At 40.6% G+C, this 13,665-nt stretch overlaps 1 protein-coding gene across 1 annotated transcript in view; it reads right to left on the bottom strand.

Annotated features, from left to right (window-relative positions):
• The window catches only part of NLG-4 (neuroligin 4), a 232,028-nt gene that overhangs the window by 94,397 nt on the left and 123,966 nt on the right, over window positions 1-13,665 (bottom strand). The window contains exons 4-6 of the mRNA XM_017907757.1: window positions 11,755-12,064; window positions 10,888-11,095; window positions 8,697-8,951 (exon numbers count right to left, since the gene is read on the bottom strand). Coding sequence (XP_017763246.1) covers window positions 8,697-8,951; window positions 10,888-11,095; window positions 11,755-12,064 — 773 coding nt within the window. The remainder of the gene's footprint in view (window positions 1-8,696; window positions 8,952-10,887; window positions 11,096-11,754; window positions 12,065-13,665) is intronic.

Genomic DNA, 13,665 nt, shown 5'->3' with positions numbered 1-13,665 from the left:
CGTGTTTTTAAAGGATTATCAAAATTTCACGGAATTAAATTGCAAAGAAAATTACACGTTAATTTTTCAGTGATAAGAAATTTTCTATGTCAAAGAAGAAATTAATTTTATCGAACGTTTAACTACTGCGGATGCTGGTACTCGGAACTAGTGAAAAGTGAAAAGTTACTATTGCTCCTCGTGCAAAGATTTATGACACCGTACGAAATGCAATTTAAGAAATTCGCGTGTGTGACAAACGACATGTTCGGGTCGATAAGTAACTCTGTAAATAAAAGAGGAAGAGAGAAAAAAAGATTGGCAAAATTAAACAGTCGACATATGAAATAATATTTTTACCTAAGGATGCTGCAAATTGGCTTCCACTACTTCGTGTTCGTGTATTTTAGTATTACTTAGTATGCAAGGATAACGTCGAGGAAGGTGGACGTGTCCATTTCTATGACGGAATCCATGCTGTCGCGAATCGTCGTAAACAGAATGGTGAAGTATAGTAGTATCGACTCGGTACTGTGGACCAATTAAACCGAGGATATTGCGTAACTGTAATTACGTCCTAATTGTACGCGTTCTATGCTGATACCGCACGATTTTGTCACGCATCGTGTTGTATTTCGTAACCACAATGCTTGTTGCGTTCGCGGCATACGATTATCGTGTGTGCTGTGCGTGTTCTATGAGATGCACAGACTCACATCGGTAGAAGACATTGTTAATTTGTTACAGGGTTTCATAATCACCGTTTTAATTGACACCAATTTAATGTTAGATAACACAAAAGCTCTAGAAGCTCTAGAAACTCTGGAATGAAGTTTCCCTCTTCATTGTTAACTCTGTGTCTTGATTACGCGACTACTAAAGTACACGTGTTTTTCGATGTTACGTTTAGGATAGAAAAGAAAATCTTTGCAATACGTCGTTCCTAATTTACTTCGTTTAAGTGCGATTAATAATTAAAATCGGGTCCATTTATTCACCGGGTGAAACATGGTAAACCAATTTCGCTGTATAAATGCTGTGATTACACGTAACCACCTGTGTATTTTTTCCCTATTTTTCCATTCGTTGATCGCGTTTTTCTACTGTGTGCAAATTGATTCAATTTTATTACGATCGAATTACCTGTATCGCACAAAAGTGTAATATAAAAATTAATCGATTTTTCGCTACAATTTATTGTACTTTAAATTTACGTTCGCGACGAATAAAATTAAAAGTTCGAATAATATACCGAACGAATCGTATACATGAATAATTTCATGAACCACTTCCTGCAATGAAAGACGTTAATTTATTTATAATTACATAATATAATAACAGAATATAAGATGTTATACAAAAATGTCATACAATTGCGTAATTTCTGTGTAATTAAATTAATGCATATTTATGCCATTTGGAAACTGTATCGCCATATTGTTGTGCTGCGAGAATTATTCTTGAATGATGCTGCAATATCAACGAATCACACAATGCACGTAAACAATCAAAATCATGATTTCTGTTGCACATAAATGCCACGGTATTTATTAAATTGATAACCACGCCTGTAAAATCTATTTAAGAGGCAATTGCACAAGAACATCGACGATCAATAAACTCATCAATACGACTGATCGTTAGAATCATTTCCAGATAATAACAGATCATTGGGCAATACTCGTGATGTCCGATTGCGAATTCAGAATTATCGTGATCATTTCATTTACTTTCCGCTCGTATTAATATCCATTTAAGAGTCTTTGGTAATCGAAATTAATATACATAACCCGTTGTTGTTGCCCAAAGTAATTATCGTGAAACGGATGAGGATACTTCGTATCACAAGGATAATTGTGAAACAGATTCTTCGTATACTCACGTATATTATAATTATCGATAAACTTAATCCTATGATTCTCTGCAGGAAATCGACTTCCTTCTCGAATTTCGTTCAGCCAAGGCTGGTGCAATAAACTTTCGTTTAATTTGAACACCAAGTCGAAGAAAATAAAATGTACGCTCTTTGCTATTTCCTGAATAGGTAATGAAAACTAGAGGCGTCGACGTTTCAGATGCACCAGCTTCGAGGGTTGAGAGCTGACTAAGGGTTACAATGCCCTCACTATGCTTATAGACAGCTCCGGTTGCCAACAACACAACGTCGCTATAGAAACACCACCCGATTGCATGACGGAATGGAAATAAAATTTCTTCGCGATCTAATAGGAAAAAAGAGGCAAAGGGCACAGAAAATACTTCCCTTTTTGACATAATTGCGATTGGCCATTGATTAGGTAATCGGAAAATTGGAAGTTGTAAATACAGCAGAATATAAATTAACTTTATATTGCGTGTACATGTGTTACATGTTATAGTATGCAATTCATGAATTTACATTCATTATAATTATCCGAAAAATCTGCAGAACCTTGTATTTGAGATTAATTAACAGAATTACCGCGAAACTATTCGTATGTGCTTTAAAACAATGTTTCATTAAATACGAAACTCGTATTGAAATTGTCAAAAGTTTACCGGGCTCTCACGACGTGAATTTTTAAGATATTTAAATGAAAGGCATGTCGCCAGAAGCTCGCAAGCTTCCTCTTTAAACTGGTTAAAGATTCATCTCGATCGAACGTCTGGTTCTCGAGATATCGTCGTGTAAAGAGACTTGTAATTTCGATCGCTCCGCTCATGCTGTCCTTGTCACACTCTCGGACCTTTCACTCGCGCTCCGTTACTAACCTATCGCAAGCTAGCTATCAGTGCGTTGGTCAGTCGCAAACACAGAATCAGCGTATTTTTACTACTACTACGATCTCCGCGAAAAAATGTAGGTCAATGTGTCAGCCGTCGTTCACAATCTGAGCGCGTAGACGCTGCACTTTCAGGCGCGATATCTCGGAAACGGATAGAGATATTGAAATAAAACAAAAAGGGAAGTAAAGAGGACACTTTCCTTTATCTCCTCGACGGAAAATACTCGAACAATTTTGTATTCCACCTAGTCCTACGTTCACTTATATATCAGACAAAAATCGACTATCACTTTTATCCCGGCTGAAATATCGTATATTCTTGATCAACGATGTGAAGGTACGGTTTTGAAAACTCCTTTTGAAATTTTAATGTAATTTCTTTTACCCCAATGAAATTCCAGGCAGAGTGGCGAGCGTGACTAATACACTGTCGAAATAAAAAAGAAACTAATTATTATGGAAAAGTATGCGAGACAAAGGAAAGATATATGAAACACCCTTTGCATGTACAATGTATAAAATAAGTTAATAATTGCACTTCTAATATTTTCCACTTAAACACGTTTTCGATACTTCCGCAAACAACTAAACTATCACCGACGTAACCGTATCAAATAGTAGCTCAAAATCAACAAATCGCGAAGAATTTTTTCATATCAATTTCGCAAGTAATTATCATCATACTCAAATTACAGTGCGTATTCATATGGCCAAAGTACTCGAGTGTTTTACGCAGCTGTAATATTACAACACGACAGGACGAAAACTAACGAGATATTGAAGCTTCGTAAATTCTAGTTCGTTAATTCCGCAACGTCCGTATCTCACGCTCCAACATTTGAGTATCTCATTTATTCCGTAATACATCATTCCATGTTTCCCTCCGCCATAACCTGTTTCGTCCCTCAAAACTTTAATGTCTCATTTATTCGTATTCGCTAAATTTCAATGCCTTTCAATTCTCTAAATGCACGCGTGCATGTATGCTCTACAATTTTATTTTATAAATTACACATTTTTCGCGATCTTCTCTTACCGTAATCCCGCAAATGTCGCTATTGTATCCTTAATCATCTACGGTATAAGATTTATCATGCTGTTGATATACCTGCAGCTAATTGCCAGTACAATTTCACAGCGAGACATCGTTTTATCGAATACTTTGTTGATTGAAAAATATTCTCAAACAAATACGAAAAAATTATCTACAACAGCAAATTAATGGCATCCTCCGCTGTTATGACAAACATGGCTTCGAGGGATTGTTCGAAGATGCTGCATCGCGAGCAAAGATGTCGCGGTAAATTGGAACTGCAGATTTTATGAGCGGCTAAGTCGCTGCATCGAAAATCACCTGCGGGTCATGGGGTTGCTATACTTTCTTCCAGCACGTGGAAAATATATCGATAAATACTAATGGGACCGATTAATTCGAGTTTCAGATCGCTATTTATTACGTACTCCAATTATCTCCTGTTATTCCCATCTTCACGTTGCATTTCATTTTACCGTGTAAGTATATCCACGTATACGTGTATATTCTTCTATCAACGTGCATTTTCATTTTATTTATATTCCGTCATTTTTCACGAGTCTTATCATCATCGGAAAACAAATCTATCGAACTTTTCCAAATAAACACGCCGACTAGTACGATACAGCACAATTTCCACTCTGGTTCACAAGTATACGCGTCCGTGATTACCGATCGAGCAATGAAGTGCAATCAACAAACTTCGTAATTTATACCGAGAATATTTACGTTTCGCATTGCTGATTCACGCACGGAACACTGCGGATGTAACAATTTAAACAACGCCGGCGCAAGCGTTAATATCGACATGTATGCAGTAGAATATTTAAGGTGCGCTTTGCCCGATGTTTGCAGCTTTTCGACAAATTATTGCGATTAAAAAGCACAGAGGATGTTGTCTTCGTTGCGTTTCACGTCTCAGCGAATCAGTTCATAGTGTTCTCGCATATCCAACGCAGTTGCTGATGGACACGAGCGCGAATAACTTTTATCAAGCGTGAGTATATCTTTTGCTCTTTCTCTCTCAACCACTAACACATTATCCAACGCAGTTGCTGATGGACACGAGCGCGAATAACTTTTATCAAGCGTGAGTATATCTTTCGCTCTTTCTCTCTCAACCACTAACACACACACGCACACCATTGCGAAATGGGCCACTCAATTTGTAGCTTGTTACTGTGTCACTTAAGTATTCCCAGCGTGTTACCCATGTTTCTCAACTGTCATCCTAATGACGGTATGCGTTTCAGTTGTTGCGCGAGTCGCTCGATTACAACCTAAAATTCACCAATCACGGTTTATATCGCGTTTACGTTATTTTTTCATTTATCGACGACCTTTTTAGCGCGAAGGAATTGATTGAAAACTTTTTTGGAGACCGAGTAACGTTTTAACAATTATTTCCCATATGTTCGGCTATTTCTAAATAACAGGGCATCGAATCCGAGTGAAAATTCGCGGAGGAAAATACGTAAATGAGTAAAAACCGAGGGATTCCATGCTGATATCTTAGGGTTCGTATTCGGACACCTATATCACTACGTTACTTCGACATTTATTGGATAACCTCGCCTAGACATATATAACATTTTGATATATCAATATGTCTCTTACACCGATGTTTTATCGCGCGCATACGGTACTGAATAATTTCTAAAATCAACAGAAACGCTAGCATGAAAAATAAAATATATAACGGATAGGAAGGATAGCGGAAAGCTTTGATATTTTAGGTAAAAATTTCAACAAATGATTTAATAAATTTCAAGGGAAACAGCGGATGTAACGTGTCCAGTCATCGTTTAAACAACATTTGTATGTTTCCGCGCACACGTTCGGAATAGTAAACAATTTTGTAGAACGCGAATGCATTGTGCCGACGATTTTGCAGGTATTACGGAAGCTTGTAACACGACGACACCGGTACAGGCGCAAAAATTGCTGGCGTTGGTGTCGCAGAAATGCATGTAGCCGAGCTGTTTATCAGTCGCTAATCTTATCACCGAATCGATGCAACTCTATACCGCGGTAAAATTCGTTACCAGCCCGTTATAAATCTAACTCGTATCTCAAAAGGGGGACCGTGCTGGATCTATCTCGTGTGCCGATTTTCCCTTTTGATCAGCTAACGATCTATGGGCGAAATCCAACCGTCGAACACGATCTTCCGCGGCTACATGAAGGTTTTACGACATTTTTATTTTTACACGAAAAAAGTGGAAAAATAAATAATAAAAAGTAAACAAAAGGAAGAAGCAAAGGAATCTCGTTTCGACGAGATGATCGGAATGGAAGATAGTGCTCTACGAGTCGCATTTTTCATGCGACAAAGCCATAACTAATGGACACACAGTGGATCGAAAGTCGGTCCAGTTCGAATTCTACGCCACCGTGTTATTGATCTGGCAATATTTTCCACCGAAGGTCGTGCAAACGTCGATATCTTACTTCTCCGTGCTTTACGCGCTAAAACACTGACACTGGCATCCAGAATAGGAATCGACGTTAAATCGGAAATTGCAACAGTCACTCGGAGCGAATGATTTACCGGATGCCAGATATCTTTTGCATTAGAACCGGCCAGAGGCTAAATTAAGTTTCACTTTAATAAACGCGTTCCACAGTATCGTCCGTGCTTTCCCGTCAGCCTATCCACGGACGTGTATGCTCAGTGGAAAAAGGATGGAAGAAGGGAAAAAATAATTCCTCGGGAAACGAGTCACGACTTCTGTTTACAGTTCATGATATTTTATTATCTCGTTTTCTTGATTCTAGCACAATATTTGAGCTTGCCGCTCTACACTCGGAAACGTCTTATTACGTCGGGGTCTTTTCATCTCGAAAATCAACAGTTGAGAAACTCTCCTCGAGGAGATGAAAAAAAATTGCTCAGTGACGACATCTTGGCCACCTCTCGAATCTGTCAGTCGGTGACACGAGAGGTATGGCGTCGATACAATATTTGCTTTCCCAACCCTTCTTTCGCGTATCCTTAAGGGAACTCGACTCTCCTATACTGTTCTCTCTCACACGGTTAGATTTATTCTCGAAAAGGGTTTATGATAAGAAGCGAGAAAAGAGTAAAAGGAGTGGAAGATTTGCAATATAAAAATACTTCCACCTGTATCGATCAGTGACGGCAGTTGAATCGCGAGTCACGAGCGAACAGCTTAATATTTAATCGCATGCGAATAAATCATTTTCGCAGTAATTAAATGTCCATTTAAACAAAAAGGAACTGACAATTATAAAAGGAAGGCAAATAATTGTATCGTCCAGTTTAATTAATGAACTCGAAATTAATTAAATTTTATTATGCCGAGAGTAATTTATTAAACAACGAGCGCGTATCTCGTTCAGAAATTCTATATAGAAAACAGTTTGTCAATTCTATCTTACGAAATATGGAATCGTCGGTGTCCATACGGTGAAACAAATATCGAGAAATTCGAATGAAGGGAGATTGAAAAGTTAAAAATTTTACAAATGTTTACAAAATTAATATTTATCGCGCGTTTAAACCGTTAATTTTAATGTAGACATTTCATTATTCTTCGCATGGAAAGCAAACGGGACAAGGGGCAATGACAAAATATAAATTGAATAATTACAAACGCAGGTACAGTTCGCGACGCAATTCGGCTTTTTTCAACAACGGTGAGCAACACGGAGGATACGACAGACATATACAAATTAATTTTATCAAACGAGTTGTTAATTAAAAATGACTAGCTTCAAATTGCCAACTTGCATTTATAACGCGTGCACACGGATATAATTATATTTCATTAATGCTTCCATTTGATATCGAGGATATGTTAGAACCCCCCCCAAAAAAAAAACAAAAAAGGAGAAAAATGGCTTCCTTGGAGCGTAGTTTAATATTCCGTGTATTCGAGCTGATGGGAAATTCGCGACGATAGGAAAAGCGAAATTTTCCTTGCACGGACCCACGGTTGACAAATTTTCATAATCACAAACGTTAGCCACACTCCCCGTGATATCTTGCTCTCTCAGCATCTGTTTATCGCGATAAAACCCCAAGACCGTAGGATCGTTCCATCGTCGCCATCTCCCTGCTTTATCTAGTCTTGTCGCCGACTGCTCACGAGGGAACGAGGATTTTTTCATATCCCGTGGAATGGAACAAACGAGCTCGGATAATTTGTCGCATTCCTTCGTGAAACAAGTCTGACGAGTGGCATATTAAATTTCGAAGCGACGTAACTCACCCACACGCTGTCGCCATACACGCGATTACTCTTCGTAATTTCATCTTTAGCCGCGAAACGATAGGCGCAACGCGAAATTAAACCCGGATATTTTTCATTCGATATAACAGTACGTGTTCGAATCAGGGATCGAATAGGAGAGATTTATATATATTCTAGCAACATTTTAATCGAAAGAATAAAATGTAATTCCCCCAGAAGATATACCGACCATCATGGAAGATAGGAACGGAGTGTACAGTTTGGCCGTAGCAATCGAGTTATTAATGGCGTTTCGCGGGTTTAATTTATCCGCGGCATGTGGAGAGGAAGCGCGCGAGCGCAGATGCGTTTCGACTCTAATTATCTCGTAAAGTCGTGTACTTTATAATACTCTGTTAAATAGTTTATAATCGAATATGCGAATATCAATGACTCGTCCAGTCGTTGTTGATGGTTCGCCGATAACGCGGGTTCAGGATATATGCCATAATAAATTCGTATACACCCCTATGAATTTCAAGAGAAAACATTATTTAACGTTATAGTCGACTATAAAACGACCAATCTCCTAAATCTTATGTCTTTTCTAACTTCAGGTAAATTTCAACGTACACAGCTTTTTAATATCTCGTACGTATGGCTGTTGCGATTTCGCTTGCTAATTTTGTTCTTATATATGCATGTAAGAAAACGACCACTTACCTGAGGATAGTCACCGTACTTCATTTGATAGTCGAACACGTAGAAATACGTCTTGGGCATCGGCTCCTTCTCGCTTTCAGGAATCGGCGCGATGTGCGGATTATTCGACTTCTTCGTGTGTCTCAGGGTGAAAAGATCACCAGTTTGCACTAATGGCGCGACGATTTCGGCGTCGCTTAGTGCTTGGACACAGGCGTCCTTCGTATTCACCGGATGCTGCACCGTGCGTTCCCAATCGGTATACTCGTTCACCACCTGGTTCAATCAATCGAAAATAATAATGAATTTTCTTCGGCAAAAATTGTATTGCAAATGAAAAAGCTGAAGAAGCTGTAGTACACAGCAATCGGACAGATATAAAATAAAAATACATATTTTGTTTCGATTCCGAAGCAATTTGAAATTGAAAAATCGAAGAAATTGAAAAAAAATTGAAAAATCGACAAATCGAGCAACACGAAGCGAAAAATTAATTTATTCACGTCATGTTATTAATCGAGAGAAATTGTCAACGATTTTTGCGAATGGCGAAAAATGTTCATTCGATATCGTTCTTCCTGTTTTTCTGTTATGATGTACCAGCAGGAAATACGAGCATTTTCGTCGTTTTCGTTTCCATCGACAACATACTAATAATAAAATTGCCTATATAAAGATAATAATAAAATTGCCTATTGTAGGATATTTTTAGGGCCCGAGAGCTGAACAATGCTCTGTGTGGAACAATGCGCCAGGTTTAAGAGACACGGAAGGACCTTTTAACAGCCAAGTCCCAAGTGCTGTATAGCTTATTATTCGGTGTTCGATTGTGTATATTTGTCAGTGATCTTTATTACCTCGGGTCATCGGACACGAGGCGTCGTTCGAAAGCCCGATTCAGGGAATCTGACAGACGAATGGGCCGCAGGAGGTCGGGGCCAGGCCAGGTGAGCTGGCCTCGAGCGACCCCGACTTTCCAGGTCGTAAACCAAGGGTGACGTAGCCGCGGGAAGGATCATCATGGGGGTTAGGAGGACCTTACCCGGAAGGAGGAGTCTCTTCCATCACTGACCTTGGAGTGGGGTGAGTTCCTTCTCCTTCTGGGGGGCGCTTGTCTTTTGGACAGGTTTAAAAGGCCCGCGTCCAGGAGTCAAGGGAGTTAGCAGGATTTAATCAAGTTAGTCGAGGGAATCAGTGGAGCAGTACAGAACAGGGTTCGAATTAGTTGAGAATTCGAATAGAGCACTGAAGCGCAGTCTAGAGTTAGAATTACAGAAACGAGTGCATCTTTGTGACTTTCCGCGATATACTTTGTATCACGAATAAAACACAGTAGATTCGGTGATTCACGGGGTAGTGTCTTCGTTCAAACACATCTCTTGCCATCTCCGCATTGATCCTCCTCACTACCGAATATTGATTTTCCGTTTTATTGCTTTATTTCGTATCACAACCTTCGATGCATAGTTTCAAACACGCGGCAAAGACCGACGATCGAATTTTGAAAAATTTGATTTCGAACTCGGTCAATTTCAAATTCCGCCTTATTTGATTACAGTTTTCAAAGCGCGCACAACAAAGCGACAGACAAAAGCGAGAAATTTTTCCGTGGAAAATATTTACTCTCTGAGCTAAACAACGAAACAGCGAAGCAAAGGACACTGTGACGGAATTTTGAACAAAATTCGGCCCGAGCCTTCCGCCATTCGATAGCGAAATTGGCGGGACAATTAACGGGCCATTCGTAGTTAGATAACAGTTGGCGATTATGAATAAGCAGACGCGTATATCGGATATATTTTTCAGACAGATGGCCGGTAGTTGCGCCGCGAATACGCGACAAATTATTCCCAGAGAGCATTATGAAAACTCATGCCGTGAAATAATCTTCGAAATCGTTGGCTTATCGAAATTTATGAAAAGTGAACGAGCCGCTGCGGCTAAACGCTTAATCGCGTGTGCAGAACGTTTACGACCTCTATGGGTCTCTTTACTGTTACTCTTTTCGTCGTCCCGTATTTTTAAAGCAGGCGATTATTGTTCGACGGCAATCGAGAAATTAATAAACAAGTTTTGGCCATGCAATCGGGATAAAAATACGTTGGCGGGCCGGGGAGTGGTAAAAATTTTAAAGCGAATTTCGAATATCAAACGAAGCACTCCGGTCGTCGTTGCGTTAACTTGATCGATCGGATTAATAAAATACACTTACCGTATAAAATATCTCCGTGAGATGATACACGTACGCGTTCCTCACGTACGTCCTGATGATCCTGTCTCTCCTCTCGCCCTCGAATCCTAGCTGTACGTCCCTCTCGGAAAATTTCCACAGTGCCTCACTGGTAGTAACGCCGAATAACAAATCGTACTTGTTGTTGCTCGTGATTGGAGCTCCGTGTTCGGCTCTCTTCGGCAGTGGCCTGAAGCGAAACGAATATCGATATAGAAAGTACAATTTTTTCTCGAGCTTATAACAGGTAGAAGAGCTGGAAGAATTTCTCTTTCAATTTATTTCCCTATTTCGCTTTAATTTCGTTTTTAATATTACAATTTTAATAAAATCGTAGAAATAGAGAATTACGTGCTCGTGGAAATATTAAGCATCGCTGTAACATTTTCATTAGACACGACGTGTTTCGTTCGTCGTTCGTTTATAACGCCGATAAAAATATATAACACCGAGCATCTAGCAACACCGACGCAACTACCAGGGATCGAATATGCTAATGGACTTTGTAGAACAAGCCTGAGTCATTTACAATCGCGTTAATGGACCGCGCGGTAATGTCTATGGCGAATTCAGCTGGTTGCGCATCTGCTTTACATTTAACGAATGGGGTCTTGATAAAATTCCGAGACCAGAAACGAAGACGCTATACGATCTCCTTTCATGCTCTGGGAATATTACCGATACTTCCGTGAAGGTGCTCCGAGAAATTGGTCCAACACCATGGTAACATGGTACGTTAATGATAACGTTATTAGAAAAGTCGAGGGTATTAGCTTATTAGAAGGCGAGCGTAAAGTCGAAATAATTTACAGACACGGGGAGCTAATTTCGAATATAATCGTTTCTTACCCGAATCCTTGGAACTCCGGGCCCATGTACGATAACAGGTCCTTCTGGAAGTCTGGCTTGATGACCACGTCGTCGACGCTGGGCCCGAAAGCGCTGAGGAACGTCGGTGGTTGTATGTCGACCTGCATCAGTTCCTCCAGGCTACGATCCCGAAGACAGTCCACGATCCGTTCATTGTTATTCACCAGGTCTTCGGGAATGGTGCAGTTGACGGCCTTGGCAATTTTCAGAGCGTAGGAAACAGGATCCTCGACCACTGCCCACGACGACAGAGCGCTGCCAGACAACAGGATGGCCCTCGTGAACAGATCTGGAAGCAGAGAGTATTCAACGCGTTAAATACCGCGAATACAGCTGCGAAGGACTACGTTTAATCCTCGTACGATAAATAGGAGAAATAAAATAGCTGCCTACACCTGTCCACGAAAATAAATTTCCGCTGTTTGTTTCGTGGAGCTAAATTTCTTTCTGGCAAATCAGCTGCTGGTACGAGAAATTTGGTAAGCAGTCAGAGACACGTCACTTTCCACTGTCGACTGTAGGGGCATTAAACGAAGTCGTCTCACTGATCGCTATAGGAAAGAGAATTCTTGTAAACCGGGACATTTTCGAAGAGAAACTCGTTTCTGCTTTTCCTTTCGCCAAGAGAAACAACGGGTGCTTGCCTTGTCGTCTACTTTCCCAGGGTCTGTCTTCACAGGGGAAAGGAAATCAAGTTGCGAGAACGAAATAACCGTGAAACTCTTTCATCGTTTCCCATGGCTAGAACTCTTGAACAAGAAAACATTTTGGCAGTCTATTCAACGAAGAATGAAATGAACGCTGAAAATTCTTCCGAACTTAAATTCAAGAACCTGCGATATCTCGTTATCCTTCCTATCGTCTTGTTCCTCGACTTAATACCGTGTACTTACATCGTTCCCCTATCCCTACAACTACTCGTTAATAATTATCCTCTACGCGGGACCGAGACCCAGGAAAAATCGAACGTGATTCATGTCGAAGACGCTCCGGTCGCAGGAAGTTTGCGTCGGGACAAAAGTTTCCGAGGGGTTGTTCGCGTATCTTTCTTGAAACTAGGAGAAAGAACACTTGGCCGTGGTCCTTAATTAATTAGTTTCCGTATCGAACAACAGCAGCTGCGAAAAGGCGTCGAGAAATCTCGAAGCGCGTGTGTTCTCTTAGAGACTGCGCGGGAAATTTGAAAATAATTCGATGGAATATGTCGATTCGTTACCTGAGCACGGAACACTCGGTTAGGAAGTAAAGAGGCCTAGATGGCGCTAGTATCTCGATGCAGGACGCAGAACTACAAATTACGGCGAGTATTTTTCGCGGGGAAAGCGCGAAGATCGACATTAAGCAGGAAACGTGCTACGGCCGGGACAAAGGAGATGGAAATTACATCAGAAAGAAGGATATCGAACGAGTAACAAGCGCGACGGATGCGCGTATCCGTGATTGTCACGTAGCAAGGATAATCGAGCCACCGTTCCGTTCTTGTCTCGGTTTCGAGTGCGGGAAGCTTCAGAAATTTCCGAACAGGATACACCATCGACAGAAAGATCGCTCGTGTGTTACACGCTGCATCGCGTTGACGATGACACCACTGACACGACAACGTTGTGCCACTGAACGTTGCAACGTCCGAGCCGTCTCCCCGAAAATTCCAACGAAGCGAACGGACAGAGAAAATTTAAAGAAATTTTGATCCCCGAGACAACGTGTCTCCTCGTTCCCAGTTCGATCTAAACAATAGGAAACAATCGAATAACCGACGTGGAACTTCAAAAGCTACAAAGTCTCGGGAACCCATCCATCGTTGGAGCCAATCGCGGGAACAAAGCTGTTTCGTTAACTTCCAAAGCCGTTGCCTCAATTAATACGTCTACTGCCGGCTCCCTTCGCGAC

Source organism: Eufriesea mexicana, unplaced genomic scaffold (genome assembly GCF_001483705.2).
Source record: "Eufriesea mexicana isolate 0111107269 unplaced genomic scaffold, ASM148370v2 scaffold8981, whole genome shotgun sequence".
Taxonomy (NCBI): Eukaryota; Metazoa; Arthropoda; class Insecta; order Hymenoptera; family Apidae; genus Eufriesea; species Eufriesea mexicana.
The sequence above is the reverse complement of the archived record's forward strand: the minus strand, read 5'-3'. Positions and strand labels throughout refer to the sequence as shown.